Source organism: Mixophyes fleayi, chromosome 6 (genome assembly GCF_038048845.1).
Source record: "Mixophyes fleayi isolate aMixFle1 chromosome 6, aMixFle1.hap1, whole genome shotgun sequence".
Lineage (NCBI taxonomy): Eukaryota > Metazoa > Chordata > Amphibia > Anura > Limnodynastidae > Mixophyes > Mixophyes fleayi.
In genome coordinates this window covers 33,413,059-33,440,622 of record NC_134407.1, presented here as the reverse complement: position 1 = coordinate 33,440,622, position 27,564 = coordinate 33,413,059, and the positions used below count along the sequence as shown (strand labels likewise).

General features: G+C 40.1%; 1 protein-coding gene across 4 annotated transcripts in view; it reads right to left on the bottom strand.

Annotated features, from left to right (window-relative positions):
• NT5C2 (5'-nucleotidase, cytosolic II) overlaps positions 1-26,863 on the bottom strand; it is a 63,683-nt gene extending 36,820 nt beyond the window's left edge. The window contains exons 1-2 of one of the 4 annotated variants that reach the window (XM_075216224.1): positions 26,777-26,863; positions 8,403-8,524 (exon numbers count right to left, since the gene is read on the bottom strand). In XM_075216224.1, the coding sequence (XP_075072325.1) occupies positions 8,403-8,503 (101 nt within the window). In that variant the 5' untranslated portion in view covers positions 8,504-8,524; positions 26,777-26,863. Of the gene's footprint in view, positions 1-5,554; positions 5,755-8,402; positions 8,525-10,320; positions 10,411-10,501; positions 10,522-26,776 lie in introns of those variants that run through there. The other 3 variants (XM_075216223.1, XM_075216225.1, XM_075216226.1) reach the window with 3 other exon arrangements.
• Positions 26,864-27,564: the final 701 nt, after the last annotated feature.

Here is a 27,564-nt window from a genome sequence, read left to right as displayed (position 1 = left end):
AATAAGATATGGGAGGTGAAAATAGGGCCAAAGGTCTTGTTTTTGTGCAGGGAATCAGAAACTTATCACAAAGATTGTTTGTCCGTAGCTAAATAATGCTCTATGAAGCATTGTATAGGGCAGCAGATACTGATAGAGGATATAACAAGGTCAGGAGGGTTTAGTTGTAAGGTGTTGCAGAAAAATACTAATAAAATTAAACTAAGGGATCTAATAGTACAGGAGAAGTCTTGAAGGTTATAGTGAAAGGTGGTAACAAAGGAGGGTGACTGGTATAGGCACACTGGCAAATCAGAATAAAGTGTGTAGACCGTTCCCTATAATAAGGTGATTGTGGAAGGGTAAAATGTTGTATTTTTACTAAACTGCCTGCCCCTAGGAATAGCTATGCTACCCCTGCCTGAAATGGCTGATGTCAGCTCCCAGCTATCGTTACTTTCTATGGTGACTTGAAACCTTGTGTACTTGTCAAAATGCGACTTACTATTTTCAACTGTATCTGATACAGGGTCTTGACAATTAAACAGTCAGAACCACTTCTTTTGTTACATTTTCACCATGACAACTCATACTATCATCATCATTTATTTATAGAGCGCCACTAATTTCGCAGCGCTGTACAGAGAACTCATTCACATCAGTACTAGGGGATATTATAGGAAGAAATCTCTGCACGTTTATCTGTGCACCTCTATTTGACGCAAGGAAAAAGGAGCGGAAATTTCATGTAGACACGATATGCCTCCGCGGAGACACCGAGTCACCTCGTGCTGAATTGGATCTAAGCCTGTGAATATCACTTAACTTAGAAGTAAATTACTCAAAATACTTAAAATGTCTAATTCGTAAGGCACAATGATCAATGTCACAAACTCAAAACGTGAAGCTATTGTTTTTTCGCTTTGTTTATTATGTGCCATGCACGGCAGTTATGTTTCACATTGTGACTGACATCTATTGCTCTATTTACTTAATAGGGGTTGTCTACATTTGCCAAACCTCCCTAATATACCCTGCACCCCAGGAACTGAATAGGGGGGGGGCCCTGGGAACCCCATCTTATCTGAAGCACCACAACTTACACTGCTGATAACTCACGTCATCCAGGCTCTCATCAATGGAGTTCCATTAAAAAGCACTGGAGAGATTAATAATGAACTGTAAACTGTGGAGAATATCACCCGGCATCAGGTAACGGTAGGCTGGTCATAATATATTGATATACTGAAGGTGGTTCCAAAGTGAATAATCCTTTTAATTAGCGTGGATTTACAGCATAATGAAAAACGACATTGCGAAATGAGGGAGTCTACGATATTAACAGCTTTAGTTTCCAAAACAATAACAAAAGTAATACATTTTGTCTGCATAAAACAGATAGGTACTAATGTGATGTTTATATGCAAATATAAACTATACACAATTCTGTTTAACATGTTCCTTGATGTAAATCTGCCCAGCATGTGATCTGCTATCGTCTTCTTGTGAAATATATGGAGGGGAAGAAGCGGTTCCCTACCTTGTGTCATGTAATACCAGAGACGCGGTATAAGGGTGGAGCACTAAAGCTGGAATCATCCCAGGTAGGAATCACTGTATTATTAGATGCTCTGCACAGATTGGTGTACTCACACGCCAGAGAATTTAGAAGCATGTCTAAATAACAATATCTATGGGGAAAAAAAATGTTTGCTGCTTAGGCATTTTACCCATCCCAGTAACTTATCAGGGCTTTTACCGGGCATTGATTAAAAGCTGGAGATTTGTGACGGTGATGGAGAGCAGTAGGGGAGTACCACATTACACTTTAAGACAGGCGTGCAGGCATCATAACTGAAAATGTAATCTACGGAGTTTAATTGTTGACAGTAAGAAGTAGAGATTGTGACATGAATGCCATCAGTATTTCCAGAAAAGTGTGTGCCTCATCTTAGTATATATTTTTCACCAACAGTTGTACATAGTATGTTTGTATCACACAATTATTGATGTGGACAGAGAAATGTCCAGGACAACAGCAGTGGTCTGTGTATGACGGATTTATCCCTTCACATGGATGTGCTCAAGTCCTCCTGGGAGTGATCCGCATAGCTCCAAACTAATTATGACCGGCTTAAATTAACCCCTACGAAGACCTCCTCCCTTGTTTCACATGGGATATTATATTTCCATTCTCAAATAACTAGATTAAAAATAGACCACATTACACAGGAGCACTAGTGGTTACTCAATGTCTTTACTAGACAAAAACAGATTAATATCGATCCCCTGGGCATGTAAGTATTATATTGCTCTCAACCTCTGACGGGACAGATTTGTGCTCAATGTATAATATCATTATCACAGCACGCACAGCTGCCACAAATAACTTCACAGATAATCTCGCAACAATCTGTAAACGTGTTTTTGTAGCAGTGTGACATAAGCAGGTTTCAATGTGTGTATCCTTTAAGTTTCCATAAAGTAGAATGGTCATCCTTTTAGAAAACCAGAATAATGAGTTTATAAGAATGTGTGAAGTTTATTTAGGCAAAAACCCACATGAAAAGCCATCTAAAAGTTACTTTGAGCTAATTTCTCCCATCCTCTCAGTATCACAACGGGGGGTCTATTCCAAAGACCCTTACCGATCAGATTAACAAACCACCGCCCGTTCTGCATTGGTTTCTCTCTTTGCATCAACAACCAGATGGGGAGGGCTGAACGGTAGCGCTGTGTAGCTGAACGGTAGCACTGTGTAAGTTCCTATATAGACACAGTAGAGCTGCTAAGCCCTGTCCAATTAGTGCCTGTATTACAAACTAACACAGTGCAGTTCGGATATGAAATCTTCCAGGTTGTGGATGACAAAACAAACACTGCAGCATGGACAGAGGCCAGTTCTTCTGGTAGGGGTGTACCGTGGTAGGAACCACATAAGGTCTCCTAGCTGGGGAAGACTGAATAGAACTAAATTCAGATTTCCAACATAAGCCATCCAATCAGATCCTATTTTGAGGCATGAGAAGCCTACACCAACAGTACAATAGATGGTAAAACTGGTGGATCTGACTAACCATATCAAACTTTGCTTGGGCAGATTTATTAACACTAAACTATCTCGCTGTATCTAAAACATCAAAAGTTGTCTATATGATTGTATTTTTAAACAAGAAAATTTTGCATTTACTATTTAATTTTTAATTATTTCCTACACAGCTACAGTGCTGGGGCCATCTTTCTTTTTAAACTACTTGACTTTCCCCTGAATTTTATTTATAGAACACCTATATCAAACAGGACAGAGAGCAATAACTGAACAATCTGCTTCTATAAGGAGGTGTTCCTCATATACAGGTGTGTTTTGCCTTTAATGACAGTTTTGCATTCAAGAAAGAACCAAAATGAGACATAGGAGGGTGGGGTCTGTTTCTTATATACAAACACAAAGAAGTCCAAAACTTGTCATTTCCGATGGAAATGAATAGCAAAATGAACAAGGGTTTTCTTTTACACGTGTTTCAGTTAGAAGGTATGAATTCATGCTGACAGGTGAATATAAGAAACAGTATATTGCAGGCCGATAATCACTTTGGACTAATAACCATTTCACAAAGGAAAGCAATTTCCTTTAGCCTAGTCCTTATTTGCATATTTCTAAAGGGAAAAAAACAATAATGACATCATTAGGCACATGATACACACATTACAGGTCATGGCAGGTAATTACAAGCATGAGCCATTCTGACGTCCAGAATATTAAATAGCTGCTTTCTGGAAACACCCTGTTAATGCTTTTCATCGCATATATTTCAGATATTAAGAGGCTTATTCCTCAAAAAACTAGTCGACCCAGTTATGCGTGTTTGCTTTGTTCTTTACAGGTTTGTTCACGCAGGTGCTTTTAATAAATGAAAACTGTATCAAAAGGACATTAATAGCATTGGGCTAAACCCTAGAAACAAATACACTTGCTTTCATTTTGTAACATGTTTTAGGTTACGAAGGTTACAATCTGATTGTTGTAACCCATAGCAACCACTCTAGTAAAGTGGAGTAGTGTACAGCACTAACCACTCCTGAAGCCAGGACAGGAAGGGGGGATTCAACTCAGGAGCCTAATAGGAACATTTTAAAGAAAAAAAAATGCAGGCATCTCAGTGACCTTACACAACATAGCCCACTAGGGGACCGGCCTGGGCCACATCTCAGCCAGCCCCTGATTCTGCTGGAGAGTACAGAGCAAAACACTAACATATAGGATAAAGGGTTGTCGTTTCAAAAGAGATTAATGTATATTTAACACATTTCATCCTTAAGAAAAACTGTACAAAAGTGAAGTTAACCATGAAATAAACCCTGTTATGTGTAACACATATGTATATATCATTTAAAAAAAAAAAAATGTATATGCTTCTTTTTTCATGCATTTGCATACTTTCCATTCAAAGTATTGTGCCATGAATTGAAAATATATATTAAAAAAAACAGGTGCTATTTAGATGTGCTTGTCAACATATACAACAAGGACTTAAAGAACAAATTACACTTAAAAATGTTTTGGTATTTTCAGGTAGCGCCCCTCCCTAGCTGATAGAACTCCAGGGACACCATGCAGAAGAACTAACTCATAACAGTGCTGAATATCGCTTCTTACACAAGCGCTGAATGGTTAGAGCCATGGCTTTGCCGATTTAGATGGTTAGAAAAGGTCTGTAATGGTCTGACCTTCTGGCTGTCACAAGGGAGAATAAATAAAAAAGCCACTGAAGGACTGATCTGCTAATTGGGATGAGGGGAGAGCTTACCTTGAAAGACACACATAAAATATTCTAAACTCAGAATGTTGCAACAACACATGAAAACTAAACTGCACAGCCTGAAGCCTATGATGACACCAAACATATATCCACTGCTAACACAAACTATAAACTAGACAAACAACCCAAGTCCCATGGAACCAGTTTATTTGTACAGATACTGTTAAGAAAGTAACAATACAATTTCCAGAATGAAAAGTAACAAGTTCCATTACCAAGACAAGAGATATACACTGGCTGAGAACAATTATAAAATGATCTAGAATCTAACATTCCATTCTCTAAGGAAAGTTAACAGAATTCTCTCTCTATAGAAGAAAAAATAACTTTGTTTTCAATCTGTGTTTAATGTAACTCACACCCATTACTAAGAAAGACAACAAAACCAACAGAGAACATAAAAGTGCAATACAACTATAATGTAACCATGTAAATTTAAGCAAGAGACAAATTGTAAGCAATCCTTCAGCTTGAGTTCCTATTTTGCATATTGATAAAGGCTTAACACAGACCATGGGGTACATTTACTAAACTGTGGGTTTGAAACCAATCAGATTCTAGATGTCATTTTGTAGAATATACTAAATAAATGATAGCTAGAATCTGATTGGTAGCTATAGGCAACATCTCCACTTTTTCAAACCTGCAGTTTAGTAAATATACCCTTTATGTGTATGTAGAAATACAAACATTTAAAATTGTTTCGTCAAATATTTTGAAAAGGAAATTTACAATGAAAGTATTGGGCACAATACCTGTGAGCTGCATCGAGATTACATTCCACGTACATGGAGGGCGGCCCAATGAGCTCCATGTTGGATTAAACCCAATTAGTCGTAAAGAACCTACTAACGCACCCTAATCTTGGTTGTTCAATTGACTCCACTTGAAGGGGTAGTTATGGCATCAATCAAGAGAACTAGGCACACATTTGTTTGTTGACTTGATTGAAATGGTAAAGGATCTTCTCTCCGTGATTGAGAAACAACATGTAATAGACAGTTAAGCATTCCCAAAATGAGGGTGGAGTGTTTACCATATTATTAATACAACTGTATTACTCACACTTCTATTACATGTTTGTGTTGTTGTTTATACCACTCCCAACAAAATCAGACCTTTGTTCTATGTGTAAAAAGTATTTTTAGTAGGTGACACAAGAACAAAGGAATTTATGTAATGTACGTTGTAACCTATAAAAAATCCTCCTGCTGGTAGTCAGTGGGAAGTTCAAAATACTCCCTGTCCTCTATTATTATTATTATTATTATTATTATTATTAATTTTTATTTATAGGGCGCCACAAAGTATCCGTAGCGCCGTACAAGGACAAACAATGGCACAGTACAAGGTGAAACAGCGCAGTACAAGTAACAGTAAGCACTATAACTCTGGGGGCTCAGACACAGCATGAAAGAGAGGGAGGGAGGGGAAAAGTGAGTACAGGCAGGTAACTATGGCCCAAGAGGGTGGGCACGGATGACAGGTTGAGAGTCACTGAGGGGAGCGGAGAGAATCGAGAGGAGACAGAGGGCAGAGGGACTGAGAGGAGGTGAGCTGAGTAGCTGGAGAGCGCAGTTAAAAGTGATGGAAACAGGAGGTAGGAGAGCCCTGCTCTAAGGAGCGAACAATCTAAAGGGAGGGGAAGACAGACAGACACACATGGATGAGACGGAGAGACGGGAGAAACGGGAAGAAGGGATGAGAAAGAGAGGTAGCCGACCGGTGGGAGTTTAGGCATGAGACTGGAAGGCTTTAAGGAAAAGGTGGGTTTTTAATGTTCATTTGAAAGAGGACAGATTAGGGGAAGTTCTGATGGAGAGGGGGAGCTTGTTCCAATGGAGGGGAGCGGTGTGGGAGAAGTCTTGGATACGTGCGTGAGAGGAGGTAAGAGATGGCGGAAGAGTGGGTGCAGGAGGAGAGCCCTGCTCAAAGGAGAAAACAATCTAAAGGGATCAGTGGAGATATACTACATTAGATCGGTTGGGGGCATTCAATCACTACGTGGAGAGCCATCACTTTTCAAAGCTACGTGTCTGTCCCAAGTCATTCATACTCATGCACTTATTGGAATTAACAAGATCCTGATGGAAGAGTTCTTCCAGTCCGTGGCCAACATCATTGGTCCTTGGGAGAGAGAACTGGCAGCGCATGTTACCCAGCTATCATGGCCCAAGGTATTCCAAGCTACTCAGAGCTGCTCATTGAGTGTCTTGGTGGTCTAAACATAATAGAAGCAGTTGACTAGGTAGTACAGGTGCCCTTCCTCTCTCTGTATGTACCATCCACAAGTGCCAGCAAGGTGTAATAAAGCCCTTGGAACACTCTTCCACATATGGTGGGAGTGCATTCATCTAATTTCTGGAATGAAGTGTTCAGGCTATCAGAAATAATAGTTGGACAGGAGGTTCCTAAGGATCCAGGTTTCTGGCTGCTTTCAAACACTAATACTTCAATTTCTCAATATAAAAAGCCACTTCTGAAGCACCTGAACAATGCAGCCAGAGCTGTTGTCCCTGTGCATTGGCGGTCTAGGTCCCCCCTTCAATTAGCGAATGGCTCAAATGTGTGGATTTTATCAATGTCCATTGATGATATTATCTCATCTGCCACGGACAAGCATGTTGTCTACTCTTACGCTCAGAGCCTCAGATATACACAAATGAACATAATATGCTATGCATGCAAGTAAAGTAATCAGGAGTATGTCTATATTTTCTGTGGCATTAACTAAATGGATATGTTCCTTTAAGTTCCCCAAAAAACGAGTTTAAGTCATTTTTTTGTAGGTGGAGAAACTAAAGTATGGTGAACAAGAAAAGTCCATCTTCCTTCGTTAAAAGTGTACCCAACACCTCCGCACAGTGGCGGTGCACATTTTGTGGGCTGAATGGATTATTAATGAAAATGCAGCACAATTCATTCACAAGATGATATTAACATTTCTGATGCATGAGGCCAGCAGCGTGTCTGATGGCGACTTATCACATCACATTGTCCGCAGAGTCTGCTATAACAGCACCATGGCAACTTCATTTCAAGGTAACTGGGCTTTTTATTTATTCAATAGAGTTGTGGGAGTCTGTGTATGTAGTGTAGGAGTAAGTTTAAGGATGAGACACATCGGTAATAACATATGTGTATTTTAAAATAGTTCTCCTGAAAATGGAATAAGCATTTTGTGCTATGAACAAGAGAACAAGTCGTCCTATTCAGTATGTATATACAAATGCACAGTGCCTCTATTACTATTCTATGTGTAATTCTCAGTGTATATATATACATAACCGCACAGTACCACTTCTGCTATGGTATGTATATACAACCAGATGGCGACACTTCTGCTGCTCTGTAATTCTCAGTGTATAATATATTGGTTGTAATTCTGTGGGAATGGGAACTCAATTATACCACTAATCTTGCTCTGTATACTGGATGTAATTATCAGTGTCATTCTTATTTTGTATGTACAGACAACAGCTCCAACGCAAGTTCTCTTGTTCTGTATGTCATACGTATTTACCCGCATCAGTTCTTATAGTTATTAAAAGGCTATCCAAAACGCCCTGAAATTTTAATTGCTGGAGTTTAAGCCCGGCTTACCTGTGATAAGCTTCCCGCCGATACTTCTTCATGGCATGGCCGTCCATGTTGGCAGGAAGATCCGCCGCGTTCTGGAGACGATCGCTCCATGATGTTGTCATTTTCAAACCTGGCGCTCGATTCTATGCAGCAAAATATATAAAAAAAAACATGGAGTCACAACATGGAAGGTCACTCAAACAATAACGATGAAATTAATATGGCGTTATGGAGATTTTAGGACTTGGGACACCACCGAACAGTTAAAACAGCAATGGATCTTACACATCATTGTCCTATTGTTAACCACACAGTAGGAGCTACATAAAATAATAAAAAACAATACAAGTCCTTATAATACAAAAAATGTAATGGAAATGAAAATCTTGGCTCATCTAGTCATGACATGTTTGTTGTTTTTTTAACATTGGCAACTGTTCAAATTTCAGAGAAATCAGAATAAGTTAAAAGCTTCAGCTGTTTTCCATGTCTAATCAATATAATTATAGTGGAGTGTAAATTGATGGGTGGTAAAACCAATGATTAGCACTATGGTGCATAGCAGTCAACATGTTACATGGAATGGACTGGACTGATCGATGTCATAAATACAAGTTTGTTCATAAATTCACATCCAGGCGCTGGGCTGCAGGCTGATCTTGGTGGATTAAACTTGCTGTATAACATTTAGCATTACTGCAATGCTCAGTCACCTCTTGCAGGCAGACACAGTACTGCACATCAACTTTCACTGAAATATAGTAATCTGGTAGAAGAAACCTTCTACCAACTGAAACTGATCATGGATAGAGCCATCCACTATGATGGCTATATACCAAATGTACCATCATCCACTTTAATTAATCGGATGCAAACGTCATTAGCCCAAGTTGCAATAAGTTGCTCAAAACTGACATCTAATTGATTAATATAGAAAGGATTCCTATAAAGTAATGCATTGTTATATTTTAACCATGCAACTCCTCTCTACTTTTTAATAAAAAAAAAGTGATTTATTGTACTTTTAATTAGTATCAACGCGAGTACAAAACTGGAAAGAAAACAAAGTCTTGCCGCTATGCACATTTGAGAGAAATATCTCATCTTTAACTACTACATGACTATTATTAATGCAATTCCATTTGCACACCCTTAACTATTTTACACTGAAAGCCTGCAATGAAATCATATTTTTGTTTTCTTATTTTATGTTGTGTGCATAACAGTAAAAAAAAAAGATATTTTTCTGTTACTGTTGACTAACGTTGATTAATGTTCAATGTATAAACAATATGTTATGTCTTTGGATTGCGATATTTATTTAGAAATCTAAATAAACTAGATACATCAAAAGGAAAGAGTTAGTGTGCCTGGAGATATGAATGGGGAGAAGAATACTATGAACAGGTGCTGTGTAGTGAATGCAGCACCTGAATCATCATCAGTGAATGGACAGGTACTGCAGCCATACAATTAGACTGCACAGTCACTGTACATCTCAGATCAACACAGGCTTCACAGGATGCTACAGTCCCCCTTGTGCTGACACTTGTATTATCTCCTTGCTGGCAAATAGAAGAGTCAGAAGGCTGAGGGGCAATTACTAGAGAGAAGAGCTTGTGCCAAAATGGACAACACCTTTCAATGCAACTTGCTTTAGAAACAAATCGTGCACTGGGCAGGAAATCCCTGTCCTGGACCAATTGATCTTATAGTTTTACATTTGTTAAAACACCAAGCTTAATCTAAAATAGACATTTCTATAAAAAGTATTTTGACTTTGTATTAGATTTACTCCCCATTTCTGGTTTACAATCACACACATAAGAAATAAAATGAAGTCTCTAGAAAAAGAAAAAAAAAAAAAATACCTTTGCAAACTCCCAGATCTAGGGTATGAAAACCACACATTCATAAATAACACAGAGACATTTCCTACCAGACTGGGCAAGCAGTCAATGAGAATCGACTCAAGAGCTGTAATGTGAGGCTTCTTCCTTCATTCACAAGCTATTTTTGTTATGATCCTTAATAAATCGGTGCGCGCAGCAGAAAGAGAGAGTATCTTTACGTAGAGCCCGCACTACTGAATGGCGAGAACACAAATCATTTACACTCACTGGATGACCGCGTCTCATCATCCTCATAATCCAGCTGTCAGTGTTGTTGTTGGGAGCGACGCAGCTCTTTATTACTGGCTATTTATGAAGATAAAGGACACCTGTCAGGCCACTGCTGGCACCAACGTGGTAAACGACACGTTTAATTTAGAAGCTGGCTGGCAAGGGGAGGTGCAGAGCATTTGAAATAGAAGCATTGGTAACTGTATCAATATTTCATTAAAATAGAAGTGGTGTTAATACCTTGGCTATGGACAAAGGAAAAAACACTGTCACTTATTGTTTAGTTAGTTCAGTTTTAGTTCACTTTTTGCCTCTAAGCAAAAATTAATTAAAAAAAAAAAAAAAGACAATCTCTGAAAACCTCAGACAAGGACTACGGACTTAAACAAAAAACCCTAATGCATTTATGGTGGTGAAAGAATAGCTAATGTCAACGTTATCCAGAAATGCAATGTGAAAAAGTCTAATTTTTATATTAATTTATAACATTTTGTGGGGTTCCCTCGGACATTTCTAGGTGTTTGTGGAACAGAATTTCCACCATTCCTACACTGGTTTTTGCTCTCCTCTTTTTTCTCTCTGTAAATGGGTTACAATAAAACCAGCTCATGAGCTCCATGATTGCCAAGACTACCCATCCAATCGGGTGAAGCAGAAGTCTGAGTTAGATCCCACCTATGTTTTAATTCTCCTAGCAGTAAAACCAGAATATTTAAATGGCCTGAAAGATGGACATGGTTGGGTCTAGGATGATGTTGGTTTGGAAACAAGCATATGTGTTGGTGGAGAGCATGTGGTATATATTACTTGCTCATTATTTTTAATGGCAGGAATACATTCTTAATCCATGGTGTTCCAATATCATGTATTTTTTACTTGCTTGTCAGAACACATTGACTCATCCTACTCTACACAAGCACTTGGTAACAGTCTCATCACATTTCAGTGGAAGGGGGGGTGCAGAATTGCCGATACAAAGTTGTACAACTGTTGTATTCTGATAGGTACCCCTTGAACATGATAGGGTTTCATGCAATACAAGTGTGTAAAATAATAAACGTAATTTAAATGTCAGTGTCCAAATATTTGAAAATAGCAACCCCTACAACTCAAGATCTCCCTTTCTCCATCAGATAATACAATCAGTATTGGTTTCAAGATTCTTTCAATTTATTCTTATGAAGGTTTTTCTTTATCTACCTAGTAAAATAGGAGGGCCTGCACCAATGAGATATAAACCATTGGGCAGATAAGATCAGCTGGGTCTCCCCATCAGCCAGTATTACCCATCTAATCAAGCACTCCTGGATCTTAATCTCCTAATTCTGCTGGCTTGCAGGAAGAATATATACAAGTCAGCATTCCCTTTATTCATACAACACAAAAAATTGAATTGACTGCCATCAACCTAAATAACAAATACAATTTTAAAACGCTCTACATGTAATACCTTTTCTTCTATTAGCGCTGGTCATGTTTTTTAATTTGACCTCTGAGTTAGGTGGGAAGGTAAAGGGATAACTAGGTTTACTTTTCTAAAGTCTAGTGAACATCATTTCATTTTCTGTACAGTACGGCACTATAAATTGGTTTTCTGTAGTTTGCCAGCAATAGAAAATACTGTAGCTGTTGTATTAATCCTGAGACTGAACAATTCTATATAAGCAATTACTTGCCACCTGAAGACCACTTGAGGCTCTGACATATGAAAGCTGAGAGTTGGAAAGTGACTTGAGAATATTTTGTGAGGCTAACAGAAAGAAAGTAGGACTCTTCAGTACTTAGGCACCAATGTTCTCACAGCTGTCAGCCCGTACACAGTAAGACATTCATCATGGAAGAAAAGGAATGTGCTTGTAGCCGATTTAATTATGTTCTAACTATAACGCTATAAAGGCAACACATAAATCCATAATCTTTTGCTAAAGTTCTTAATCTCTGTGCATACAAAGATGATTTGGAGCATTCTTTCCCTACTTGGAAGTTATTTTTAGATCAACTACTTTGTGGTCATATGCTCTGGCAATGGCATACGTACATTACCTATAATAATGGGACATTTAAAAAAACAGCAGTGAAATCTTCATAAATTTCTTATAGTACATGTACACTATTACTAACCAGGTACATAACTTGCTCTATCATCATGCAAGATGAGGGGGATATGGCTATTGCTCTATAATGGTACAAGTTCAGAATAATGCAGCGCTCTGCTTAAACTTACACAAAGACATCTAAAATCACAGGTCTTCACACAGCAGTGAAATACACCTGTAAATACTGTTGTTTCAAATGTATCACAAAGGTTTTTCGAATGTTAGTTACCAGTGGAAAATCTAAGCCGAGGTGCAGAAAGTGGTAGTCTTATTTGTAAGCTTTGGCATGTAGTAACATGCACAATGTAAAACCCCTGGAGAAGTCGGAGATGATTTAATTTCACATCAGTAGAGATATGCGCCGGACTTGTATCAATTTACAAGTTTCTACTGCTTAAGCCTCTGAAATGACTGGGGGCCTGATTCATTAAAGATCTTAACTTGAGAAACTTCTTATTTTAGTCTCCTGGACAAAACCATGTTACAATGCAAGTGGTGCAAATTAGTATTCTGTTTTGCACATAAGTTAAATACTGACTGTTTTTTCATGTAGCGCACAAATATCAACTTTAAATTTCAGTGTACAAATAAGCTATCAAGTATTTGTGTGCTACATGAAAAAACAGTCAGTATTTAACTTATGTGCAAAACAGAATACTAATTTGCACCCCTTGCATTGTAACATGGTTTTGTCCAGGAGACTGAAATAAAAAGTTTCTCAAGTTAAGATCCTTAATGAATCAGGCCCTGGATGTTGTTGCAAATGCATTGTGTAAAGTTTAAAAGTTTTTGCGTTACTATACATCCACAGATCACTGCAGCTAACTGGGAAACGCCACTTTATGCAAAATGCACAGGTATGTAACACATGAAGGAGCAAGAATACCCTTTAAATGAGGCATGCTTAGATCCACTTCTGAGCATGCGCAGAGCTATTTAGGGCAAATGGTCGTGCGTCCATACTTGAATAAAGAAACAGTTATCTCATAGTAAAAGCTTTTGACCTGTAGCTTTGTGGAGACTTGGATTTTCCAGCTATATTTTCAGAGGTCATGGGAAGTATAAACACTTGTAGCAGTAGGATCCATACCCTGGGTTTGCAGTAATGTTATGCACATTGTCCATATTATTGTATTGTGCATTCAAAGGCAACATTATTAATATAAACACTTCCCATTTTGAAGATCAATAACATAATTCCTCCCCCCATAATTGCCTCTTTTGCTGAGCACTATAATAATTGCATTAGTTAACTTTGTTTCAGCCGTCCAAGGCTGTCAATCACTAGACCCTTTGTCCACTGCACTCTTCCCAGTCAGTACAAAGCTTTGTTTGGAAGCATACAACAAACACAGGACTGATCAAAAGTTAGCTAATCCCTTGTGCCATGATTTTTGGTTAAAACCATGAGCATCAGTCAAGTCACCATGCCAAAGGCGTCTTCACACACACACAACCTGCTTGTGTATTAAATGCAAAACAAAACTAGTTACCTTAAATCCCATTGTCCAAAATCACAGTGACAAAGGACATCTTTCTTCAAAAAGAGTATAGATTTATTGGTTTAAAAAAACCATTGTACAATTGTTGCACTTTGAACCCGAGTTGCAGTCATCCTTTTACAACAGGTGTAAAATACACAATTTTCAGGCAACTAATGAGAAAAGCCATCCAGTGGCTATATTGTCAAACAAATTGTGAACCATTTTAAAGTAGACATGTCACACACCGTAAATAAACATTTTGTAAGTTGGATCAATATTCACAAGAATGCAGTGTGTGTGTGTGTATAATATTATTAATATATACACCAATCAGCCAAAACATTAAAACCACCGACAAATGAAATTAATAACATTGATTATAATAAATGACTGGGGAAGAAAGGGTAGAGGGAGGTGAGTATGGATTACACAGGAGAAGAGGAATTACATAGGAGAGTGCATGTGTTAAATTAGTATATATGTATGTTATGGCTAGTGTCATATTATATACAAGTTAACCCGTGCATGATACTCATGCATTCTAGTCAAATCAAGCTACTTAAGGTGTTAAAAAGGTTCTTGTCATGCATTTGGGCCATAGCCCAGGCCTCAACCACCAACCACTCCCCACTGTCACTTCTCCTTCAAGAAATATATATATATATATATATATATATATATATATTATATATATTTTTTTTTAAATCTTTATAAACACTTTTAACAATTAACAAATTGAATTAACAAATTAAAAACATCTTAGTATACCAAATTTCAGCCCTTTCTGAATTTTTTTTTTCCACACACACTAAGAATTTAGTAGGTCAGTGTATAACTCAGCCCAGCAGGTGGCGCTGCAGCTTGGTTTTATTTTTTTCCACACACACACACAGACAGACTAACACACGCCACTAGACATTTATATTATAGATTATTAGGCTAATATAAACAATAGTTGCATCTCTGACATTATCCAAAATATACACTTACGCACACCAATGGTGAGGGAGAGAAAACTTTTTGGCATACAAACAAATTGTTTGGGGGACTGATACGTAAACCTGTCTGTCATAATTGGGTGGCTTCTACCGAGTTGACCAAAACAGCTCTCAGCCAAGTAGACTTGACGGACAGACAGATAAAAGTAAAACATAAAATCAGCATGGATTTCAATAAGGAGTTTCTTTTCATTCAGCACAATATACCCTTAAGGAATATAAACGTTTAAATATATCTGTCTTCTAAATAAAGGTTAAGAAAACAGTTCCAGACACTGGTCCGTCACCTTCCCCATGTTAACCACCATGAACAGAAAACTCATCTCCAGTATCTAATTTAAAACAGGTAAGACAGCTATTTGCCCAAGACAAAGACAGAACGGAGTGTATTCATGTCCGGGCGGCTCCAACAATGTAGCTTGTGCAATTTCTATAATAAACCAACCTACAACTGTGTCCCATGATAACATGTACGCCACATTCTTGTATTATCAGTCAATAAAGAGATGAGTTCCCTTTGATTGACAGGTTGAATTACATTATACAGAATAGTTTGCTGTCATTATAGTGAGTCGGGCTGTTGTGGGTCTAGTTCGTAGATATCTTCCAGCTCCAGATTTCATTACTGTGAAATGTGACATTTACTACTGCCAAGCCCAATTAACATGTCACCATTACAAGATCAAAGTCAGGTCACCAGTATTTTTCCTTCTAATAATGCTGAGCAACGGCTAATTATTCTAGCACTGTGCATTACTGAATACAAGTACTTAAACCTCCCCTAGGAGAAGCTGATATCACACACCAGACTATCCAATTTTTAGATTAATGTTTAACGACAGGATATAAATATGATGGACACATATGACTGCACAAATAAACACAATGAGACTGATGCCGAGTGATTACAAAAGTTTGCGTAGTGTATCGTGCGTGAAATGGTTCTGCGCATGCCCCTGAAAATTGGCCACACGCATTACGTCTATGCAGGCTTATGTCTCTGGAGAGGCGGGGTGGGATGGGGAAGGGAAGGGACTAAATAACGCAAACAGTACAGAAAGGATGTGTCTGCATAATTGTGAACAGATTCGGAGCGGTACAGAGACACATATTCTCCTGTCTAAGCCGTATTAATTGAGGGTGGTAAAAGACAGGTGCAATAGAGGATGATGACGGACGCCAGTAATATCATCATCATCACCATTTATTTATATAGCACCAGTAATTCTTCGATAAGATCATGTTCGGGAATTGAACTCATGACCCCAGTGCTGTGAGGCAGAAGTGCTAACCACTTAGCCACCGTGCTGCGACTGGCTGCTGACGCGGATAATTGCTTTCTTTGTGGCCCATACATATATTATGCTTTGGCGTTTGCATGTTTACACAAGTTAATTTTATTCTTTTCACATTCGCAAGACGGGGACTTGTTTCTCCTATATTAGAACATTTTTTGAAGACGTTTTATTCAGGGCTAATAGTAAATGCTTATTTTACCAAACAAAGCAAAATATCAGTGTATGTGACACACGAATGCTGTAATCCAGATGCATATTCTACTGGTGCAGCTGGCACATATCTAGCAATAGTTGCTGCTTAGCATATGTCTGCAATTGTGGCTTTTTTTAAGAGAACGATATCATGACTACACAGCATCAGGCCCAATAAGTTTCCAGATGCCACTAAAAGACTGAACCTCCTAGGTTCAAATATATTATCAGAAATGAAATGCACATACTGCACATAGGTCCTCGTGTGGTAAAGCGCTCCCTGATGGGTATTCTTAGTTCAGGAAACACAGCAGTTCAGGGGCATGGCACCTTCTTTAGGTGTTCAACAAAAGGAATATAGACTATGGTATATGCACTATATTAGTAACTACCATTCTGTAGAGAAAGCCATCAAGTGTACCTGCACACAGCAGAGGCAGCCATTGTGTGTACTGCACCAATGATCACTAGAATGCAACTTTTTACTAGGAACTAGTGACATCACTGAGGCACGAGGCCTTTGAAAGTAATAAATATTATTATTGTTTATTTATATAGCACCAATCATATTATGCAGCACTGTACAGAAGATATATAATCCTTCACATCAGTCAGTGACCTACTGGAGCGTAGAATCTAAATTCCCTAACAAACACAAACACATACACTAGGGTCCAATTTGTCAGGAGCCAATTATAGTATCTGTCACGGGCACTAGGAGTCTTTACCCAGGGATCACCAGGTGATAGGCTTACCAGAGCAGTATAGGTGGTAATATGGTACTCTGGTAGCAGGGTGATCACGGAACAGGAAATAGCAGATGATGAGATGCTCAGGAAAGTCTATGACTAGCAGCACTGGCAATATGGAGGTAGTAATACACGAGGAACTGTATGGACAAAGGACACGTGAAGGTAGTCAGTGGTCTGCGGTAGCAAGTTGTACCACTGCTATAGTGAGGAGGAATGTCCAACAGAAACGAGGAGGTGATGAGAGTCAGCGGTCTGCGGATAGCAAGTTGTACCGCTGTCTGAGTGAAGGAATGGAATCCAAGTGGAGGTATCCGGGGAGTCAGTGGTCTGCGTTAGCAAGTTGTACCACTGCTATGTGAGAGGATACTGGAGCAGGTGAAACTGGAAACAGGGGTCAGTGGTCTGCCACTAGCAAGTTGTACCACTGAATATATATGTGAGGAGGTGCACGGGGAGAGACTGCAACACAATATATACACGGGCACCTTGACTTTGATCCACAGTAATATGCACAATATAAATGTATAAATGACTGAACAACACTGCCAATATAGAAAGTCTCTTGAAGTAATCCAGCATGAGATAACACAGTCAATGATGGCAATAGACTCAGCGGATAGTACACTCCAGAGGAGAACCAACACAGTCCAGCAAGGTATGCAATACACAGCACAGTCAATGGGAAGTATGCATACCGTGGTTCAGGAGAAGGCAGTCAGACAGAAGTGCAGAGATACCTGAACGGCAGGAGGCCGGCAGGATGCAAAGTCCCTGGATGGGTGAAGCGGTGGTCTAGCAGGTGCAGCGCACAGGTAGGTAGACCAGCAGGGAACCCAGAAAGGCGTGGAGAGCGGATCAGCAGTAGATGGATGCGTAGCGCTGAGAAGTAACAGCAGCGGGTCTCTGCGGGAACACGGAGGTAGCCAATAGCAACCAGCAGGTGCAGTAACGATGGGACACCAGAGCAGAGTGGAACTGGAACAGTTGATCACGGAGAGTAGCGGGTAGCAATAGTGGCAGCAGACTCAAGGAAACACGGGAGAGTTGACAAGGGCTGAAGACTGAAGCGCACAGAGGCGGCGGATAGGAATCAGCTAAACAGTCACGATGAAACACAGACGGGTTGCAGGTTGAAGACTGTAGTGCACGGAGGCAGCGGATAGGAATCAGCTAGCAGTCACGATGATGAAACACAGACGAGTTGCAGGTTGAAGACTGTAGTGCACGGAGGCAGCGGATAGAAATCAGCCAAACAGTCACGATGATGAAACACAGACGAGTTGCAGGTTGAAGCCTGTAGTGCACGGAGGCAGCGGATAGGAATCAGCTGGCAGTCACAATAATGAACAGGTGAGTGGATGTGAATGAAAGACTGTAGTGCACGGAGGCAGCGGATAGGCATCAGCTAACAGTCCCAATGATACAAGGTAGAGTTGAAGTGGTTAGAAGACTGTAGTGCACGGAGGCAGCGGATAGGAATCAGCTCACAGTCACGATGATACAGTAGATGGTAGAAGTGGTATGGGAACCACAGTAGTAGAAGTGGTTTGGAAACCACAGAGGTAGAAGTGGTTTGGAAACCACAGGAATCAGCTGGGCTGAATAAACGAGGAAACACAGGAACACCTTCAGAGACTCATGGGGAATGAGACTCCAAGATCAGGCAACGTGGTGTTGACCACAGGTGCTTAATATAGGGAGGTTGCCTGATCTGCCAATTGAGTTAAAGGGACATACACTGAAGTATAGGAAAGGGCTGCGCATGCGCAGACCCTCAGGATGGAGGACGGCCACGGTTCCTAAATGTCCGGGAAGAAGCACTCACAGTCCGGTGAGTGACAGTATCATTATGTTTTTGGACTGTGGTAAGAAACTGGAGCACCTGTAAAAAACCCTCACGAGCTTGGAATTGAACTTATGACTTAAATCGGTTCTACGATCTCACCCTTTTCTGATTGGGAGTTATAAGAAATGTGCTGTATATTTTCAAACACAAGAGAACTAGAACTGGTAAAAAATTGTCTGAAGTGTACTAGGCTGAAAGAGCAGGACTAAAGAGGCTGTGATCCCAAAACAACCTCCATACCCTGTAATAATGCCATCATTATCGGACATGTTGGCAATTGATTGTGAAACGTGTGGGAAGTTAAGTCATAGCAAGTCAGAACTATGTATAATCATCTGTCATAAAAATCTTTCATTTTGTAGAAGGTACTAAATAAATGAAAGCTAGAATCTGATTGGTTGCTATAGGCAACATCCCCATTTTTTCAAACCCGCAGCTTAGTAAATCTAGCCCTTAGACCCTTAGTGGACCCAAGTTTGGGATTGTCACCGCAAGAGAGCTTATGAGGCCTTGAATCTGCCCATATCGCTCTGTGGTTCTGTTGATAAGCTCTGCCCCATTTCACACTGAGGCGCTGGAGGCAAAAATTTCCTGTGTTCTCTTCTTTATAGGTATGGCGCTATGCACATATCAGTCACCGCACATTAATACATTTGCAATTAACTTTTAGAAATGCCTCTAACCATCATCATTATAAAGACAATCACCACAAAAGACACTACAAGGAATTAATGTTTCACCTTATTAGAAGCACTGTCTATCCTTTTGCCAAGAACCATTACCTCATGAATAGAAGTCCGGTAGCACAAGCCCCTGGGGGCACCCTAGGCATTCTACTCGCACCCCTCGGAAGTTGCTTCCCCCCCATTTCTTACCTTAACAAGTGAGAGATGGAGGCAGAATACTCAGCTCCTCAGACTGGTAGTGTGACGTTTGGATGTGGGATCATAGCCAGGCGCCACACTCCCAGTGTACCAGTGGCATTGAGGAGCAGCTGCCAACTGCTTCACAACTAAGAAGCTGCCAACTGCTTCTCCTACATGTGAGCAGCTAGCGCTTTGTGTGGGGGTGCCGAAGGGGCATTAAAAACACTGAATGAGTGACATTAACGCCGTAGACAACCACCTGGATTCGCCTAATGCTAGCACCGGCCCTGCCAATTAACCATTTAGCCGTGAATAAAGCTAGTTACCCGGCTTGCATTTGGCACAATAAATTTTACAAGAGAGTATAAATATTTTATCCTTTTAAGAAGAGGACCATGTTCCACACAATTTTTTCCATTCAACTTAAATCACCTTATTTTAGTAATCTACATATTCTGCCCATGTTACTGTGTTTTGTATTTTGAGGAGGGAAAGGAAAATGTAAACCTTCCAGTTGTTTTTTCCTCCCAATAGTATATGATACATAGATATATCAAGAGGTACATTTTTTTTAGATACACCTCTATGGCAGAGGTGCTCCAACTCAGTCCTCCAGAGCTACCAACACTTCATGTTTTCAGGATTTCTTTAATCATGCAAAGGTGAGTTAATCTATTTTTCTTGATCAGTATTTATCCCACCTGCTTTTACAAACAAGAAATCCTGAAAACATGACCTGTTGGTAGCTCTTGAGGACTGTGTTTGAGCGCCTCTGCTCTATGGCAAGTAGTAGCACCCACTTGTTGCCTAGTAAATACCATAAATTTGACACGGTATGAACCTTAACAGTATTTATAAGTGTGCCACATACATGCTGGTCCTTGCACACTGCATCATTCCATTCATTCACAGGATAAAGGCTGTTGCCAGTGGACAGGGCCTGATTCTTGAGTAGCTGTTTTTTTTCTCCCTTTTTGATGGAATAGCAAACAAACAAAACAGCAGGACCAGCATTTAAGCGGAACTTATAAACATTGCTGGGGTTCCTGACATGTGAAAATTTAGGTTGTTTGCTATGGAAAACTTTAAAAAAGAAGCCATTACTTGCCAGAGGTATATGTAATGTACCTATATGTTTATTATACACTATTAGGAAATCACATAAAAGCTTTACCTTTTCTCTTCCCTCTGCCTCAAAATAAAAAACACATGAATACTTCCAAGATGGAGGACTTACTTATCAATATTCTGGAGGGTCGTCTGCCTCGTTCAAAGGCAAAATATCAGTATGCCTGGAGGGACTCCTCCTTGCCTTACCTTGGGATATTGGTCACTCTTTCCATATACTCATTGCTCAACGCTTATTACACCCCCGTTCTGCTCCATTTGACTAACCTTACGAAGTCATGGCAGTGTCACGAGGTCTCCTGGCTAGGTAGAAAAGCTGCATGTAATGTGTTTCTATTGCCCAAAATGATGTACCTGGTCCGTACACTCCCTTTACTGCTCCCTAAGATGTATATGGATAAATTATGTTCCCTACTTAACACATATGTGTGGAAGAGCAAACCACAAAGACTGGCTCACTGTGTCATAACTCGACCAAAGAGAGCAGTGGGCAAAGCCCTTCCTTACCTAGTTAAAGGTCAGGAAACGTCTGTCACGGCTCAGCAACAGGACTGGTCTCTGCCTGCCCTTTGTAAGTCCTGTGTTGACCTGGAGAGAAACCTTAATCATGCCTTCCCGTTGACAGACCTCCTAAGGGTGTCTAAACCCTGACACCCAGCTCCCTCTGACCTCCCCAGACTCACGAGAGATGCACTGATAGTGTAGGACAAAACTCTTAAGGTAAAGGACGACTTGACTCTCCCTACGTCCAATCTCTCCCTGCACGCTCTGGCCAAACTTATTCCTGACATTAACCTTCTCTCTCGTTCAGCAAAGGCATTACCTCAATTAAGACCCTTTTCTCCAACCAGACTCTCTTTTCTTTCACTCAACTGTGGGACCACTTTGACCTTCCCAATAATTGGAAACATTTATAATAAACACTATTGAAAGAAAAAAAATGACAAAATATTAATTAAAGTGTATAGATAACACAGTTATTGATGTTGATTATTATTACTTGTGATGTTGTATAAGCCAGAAAAATAAAACTTTTGTCTTGGCATTCTCCTTTTAAAAGAAAAAAAAATCATAGCAAAATGTGTAGAGAATATTAAGATTACTTGAAGATTACTAAAATAAGGTGATTTAAGGTGAAGATTCCATATATGAAAAAAAGATTTCGATTAGTTTGTCCTTGGAGAAGCTGGAGGCCACACTTAACCTATGAGACTAAAATTGAATTCACTCATCTACGTGAATAATGTGCTGTTTTAATATTACTAATCAGTATATTCTCCTTTGAGATAGACATAACGTAAAACAGTTCACACAATACATTTGACCGCATTAGGATAGGGAACACATAGTACCAATCAGTATGTATTTAGAAAGCAGCATGAATGTAATAGTATACAAACGTGCTAGCTGCGGGAGGCACATTAGACATAACTAACTTTCTGCAATATTCAAGAGGGTCTCTGAAAAGTCCCAGAGTGATGCTCAACCATAAAAACATGTGTACGAGGCAATGAGGCTACAGAGCTGTGCTAGCCTATGTAGGAGAAGCCTCACTACACTGTGTAATGATGTTAAGCACATTTAAACGCAATAGAGTATTGCAGCATCATAAAACATCACTGCACTTGCTATTACACACCAGGGATGTTACAACGCAATTATGCCTGCAAAATGAGAAGGGCGGAACCAAGGCCAATTAGTCTGTGTGTAACAAGCTGAAATAGCTAATTATACTAGGACATCGACATCAGCACATTGTGGCAGAGGCTTCAAATTCTGTCAATATTTGCATAACACAGTAAGCAACTGTACATTATGCAAACATATGAAGCAAAAGGATTTTCCTGCATGTAACACATAGATTAGATGACGTCTGCATAATAAATTGTTATTTCAATCTTAGCTGTTCACGTACACAGTGTTTAACCCAGTTTTTTTTTAATTGCTGATATATAAAATTACTTTTGTAAGCACTGAGACACCGAGAACTCCTGCATAACTCTTTATTACAAGGTTACCTAAAAGCCCACTTTGTGTAGACATATGTATATCCCTGTATCAAGATCTCAATATATCTGTATATCGTGTGATGCAATAGTGTATGTACATATATATATATATATACAGGGCCGTAACTAGGGCTGTGCGACAGGGGCGACCGCCCAGGGCGCAACGCTGAAGGGGGCGCAATTTAGGAATATTTTAGGTTAATTTGGTTAAAATTGAGGGCTAGGGGGGCGCCATTTGTCTTTCTCGCCCAGGGCACTAGAATTCTAAGTAACGGCTCTGTATATATACACAGCAGTGTCTAACTTGTGTACATCTGTATGTATCCCAAAGTCCAGCACTGGGTCCGTCCCAGTACTGGGCTATGCGTACATACTGAATATGTATATCAAACCTCTGTGTGAAGTACATGTAGATAACCCAGTGCTCAATTATTTGTATGTATAGATCATAATACTAAGATCGGTGTACATCTGTACTTATTCCATCAACATATCCCAATACAAACTTATGTGTATAGAGAAAAATAGAACACTGACAATAAAGACCAAGTGATCCATCTAGGCTGCTCAATGTGTATATTCCATGTTCTAGCATTGTGTACCTCTATATGCTCCAGTTGTGTATACATCAGCGTATATTTCAGTGACTAGCTATGTTACTATAGGTGTGTATTCCTTAACCACAACCCACTGTCTGAGGGAGGTACCTAGTGCTTCAAGAGGGTTGTAGTGCAGACAAGTTTTAATAGGCAACTACTGCACAGAACATTTCTAAAGCTTGAAAAATACCTCTTCCACTTCTTACTTCCCAGTTCTGTACACATCTGTGAATACTCTAATGCCCAGCACTGAGTTCATATGCATGTATGCTTGTGTTTAGATTATTATACATTTGAGAATATCTGTGCACAGCACTGAGTACATTTATCTATACAGTCATGATTATATCTGTGTACATCCCACTGCATATATCTGTAGATATGTTTTCATTCCAGTATCCAGTTCTATGTATTTAATTGTACATCCTGTCCTGATTTCCAGTTTTGTGTATATTTCTATGAGGCTGGATGTCTATCCCTGTCAGCCCTCTGAATATCTGCGTGCTTATGCCCAACTTGTGTACTTCTCAATTTTCGGCTCCTTATATATCTATGTGTTTACTATTGCTCAAGCCTGTGCTCAAAGGAGACTTTTGTGCCACTTCCTGATGCCTGTTTCTGTGTATGCCACAATATCCACCTCTGTGCACATCTTAATACATCTTGTGTGTATTTGTTGTGGAAATCAGCTTCTGTATAAAACTGTCTATATTTATATTCCCAGCTCTGTGTGCAACTGTACAAGTATCATGGACCCTGTGTGTCCTCCATGCCAAGTTCTGTGTGGCCTGCTCTGCATTTAAGTATGTGCCATTTAATGTCCATCTGTATATATCGCTGTGTATACTGGTACCCAGCACTGTGTACATTTTTGTGTATACTGGTACCGAGCCCTCTTTACATCATTGTGCACAAAGGGGTCATGCTCGGTTTACCTGTGTGTCCTTTAAGTTAATATCTGTGTGCATCCGTGTGAACTAAAGTGCCTAGCTCTGTGAACCTTGGCAGTGCCCTGTTCTGCATTTAAGTATGTGTCATTTAATGGCCAGCTGTGTACATTTCTGTGCCTAATGGTACCCAGCTCTGTGCTCACTTCTGTACGTACTGGTACCCTGCTATGTGTACATTTCCGTGCCTACTGGTACCCAGCTCTGGGTACATTTCCGTGCCTACTGGTACCCAGCTCTGGGTACATTTCCATGCCTACTGGTACCCAGCTCTGGGTACATTTCCATGCCTACTAGTGCCCAGCTCAGTGTACATTTCCGTGCCTACTGGTACCCAGCTCAGTGTACATTTCCGTGCCTACTGGTACCCAGCTCAGTCTACATTTATGTGCCTACTGGTACCCAGCTCAGTCTACATTTCTGTGCCTACTGGTACCCAGCTCAGTCTACATTTCTGTGCCTACTGGTAACCAGCTCAGTCTACATTTATGTGCCTACTGCTATCCAGCTGTGTACATTTCTGTGCCTACTGTTACCCAGCTCAGTCTACATTTCTGTGCCTACTGGTACCCAGCTCAGTCTACATTTCTGTGCCTACTGCTATCCAGCTGTGTACATTTCTGTGCCTACTGTTACCCAGCTCAGTCTACATTTCTGTGCCTACTGGTACCCAGCTCAGTCTACATTTATGTGCCTACTGGTACCCAGCTGAGTCTACATTTATGTGCCTACTGGTACCCAGCTCAGTCTACATTTCTGTGCCTACTGGTACCCAGCTCAGTCTACATTTCTGTGCCTACTGTTACCCAGCTCAGTCTACATTTCTGTGCCTACAGTTACCCAGCTCAGTCTACATTTCTGTGCCTACTGGTACCCAGCTCAGTCTACATTTCTGTGCCTACAGTTACCCAGCTCAGTCTACATTTCTGTGCCTACTGGTACCCAGCTCAGTCTACATTTATGTGCCTACTGGTACCCAGCTCAGTCTACATTTATGTGCCTACTGGTACCCAGCTGAGTCTACATTTATGTGCCTACTGGTACCCAGCTCAGTCTACATTTCTGTGCCTACTGTTACCCAGCTCAGTCTACATTTCTGTGCCTACAGTTACCCAGCTCAGTCTACATTTCTGTGCCTACTGGTACCCAGCTCAGTCTACATTTCTGTGCCTACAGTTACCCAGCTCAGTCTACATTTCTGTGCCTACTGGTACCCAGCTCAGTCTACATTTCTGTGCCTACTGGTAACCAGCTCAGTCTACATTTATGTGCCTACTGCTATCCAGCTGTGTACATTTCTGTGCCTACTGTTACCCAGCTCAGTCTACATTTCTGTGCCTACTGGTACCCAGCTCAGTCTACATTTCTGTGCCTACTGCTATCCAGCTGTGTACATTTCTGTGCCTACTGTTACCCAGCTCAGTCTACATTTCTGTGCCTACTGGTACCCAGCTCAGTCTACATTTCTGTGCCTACTGGTACCCAGCTCAGTCTACATTTCTGTGCCTACTGGTACCCAGCTCAGTCTACATTTCTGTGCCTACTGCTATCCAGCTGTGTACATTTCTGTGCCTACTGTTACCCAGCTAAGTGTACATTTCTGTGCCTACTGTTACCCAGCTCAGTGTACAATTCCCTGTCAGCTCTGTTTACCTGTGTGTCCTCCATACCAAGCTCTGTGTACCATAGCAGTGCCCTGCTCTGCATTCATGTATGTGCCATATATTGCCCACGTCTGTGTGCATATCTTGTGACCTGTCCTACATACATCTAAACACATTATATATATATATATATATATATATATATATATATATATATATATATATATATATATATACAGAGCTTTATCTACGCCGCGTACATCTGTGTCTACCCTGGCACAACTGTATCGTGTTCCGGTTTCCCCTATCCACCCATGTTTATTAATAACAGAACCCCTAATGATAACAGCCACGGGCCGGCCAACCAGCTAGGACTGGAGCTAGGACTGGAGCCATGCCCGGAGCCCGGCTCCCCGGTACTGCGGCAGCAGCGGCTCAGGCTCAGGCACTTACCTTCGCTTCTCGTCAAGCAAATAGCAAACTGCAACAGCCAACGCAGCACGCATGCGCATAGCTCCGTGTTCAGGGACAGAAAACAACTTCCAACTCCACAGAAAGCGCAGAGCTCAGACACTTTCTATAAGGACGTCACCGCAATACGTCACTGCTACAAATACAACACCGCCCCTGGGCCAGGCTCCAGCCAAGTGTTATCTCTGCATTGTACAATGAGTAAACAATAACTATATAAATAACTATTTCATGTTTTATCAATTCAATATTAAATATTACATTATGATGATGATTATTATTATTAAACTGGCACATGCCAGACACAGAACATGAATACAAATAACTCAGATATAGTTAAAAACAAATATACATTCATCGCATATTGAGCTGTATATCTTTTAACATGAGTATATGTATTTACAACATTCAACAGAATCCAAATTCTAACCAGCTGCCAATAAAAATGATCAATACATGTGTTATAATGGCTATGTTAAGTAAATAATAATGAGATGACACCAGGGAGTAAACGTATCAAGCTGCGAGTTTTCCGGCGGGTTTGAAAAACCAATCAGATTCTAGCTATAATTTATTTAGTACATTCTACAAAATGACATCTAGAATCTAATTGGTTGCTATAGGCAACATCTCCACTTTTCAAACCAGCCGCAAAACCCTCAGCTTAATAAATTTCCCCCCAGATTTCCTGTATAATAGTTCGACAATATATGGCAGAATATGAGGTTTATTGTACGTCATCCACTTTGTTTGACACTAACTAGCACAAC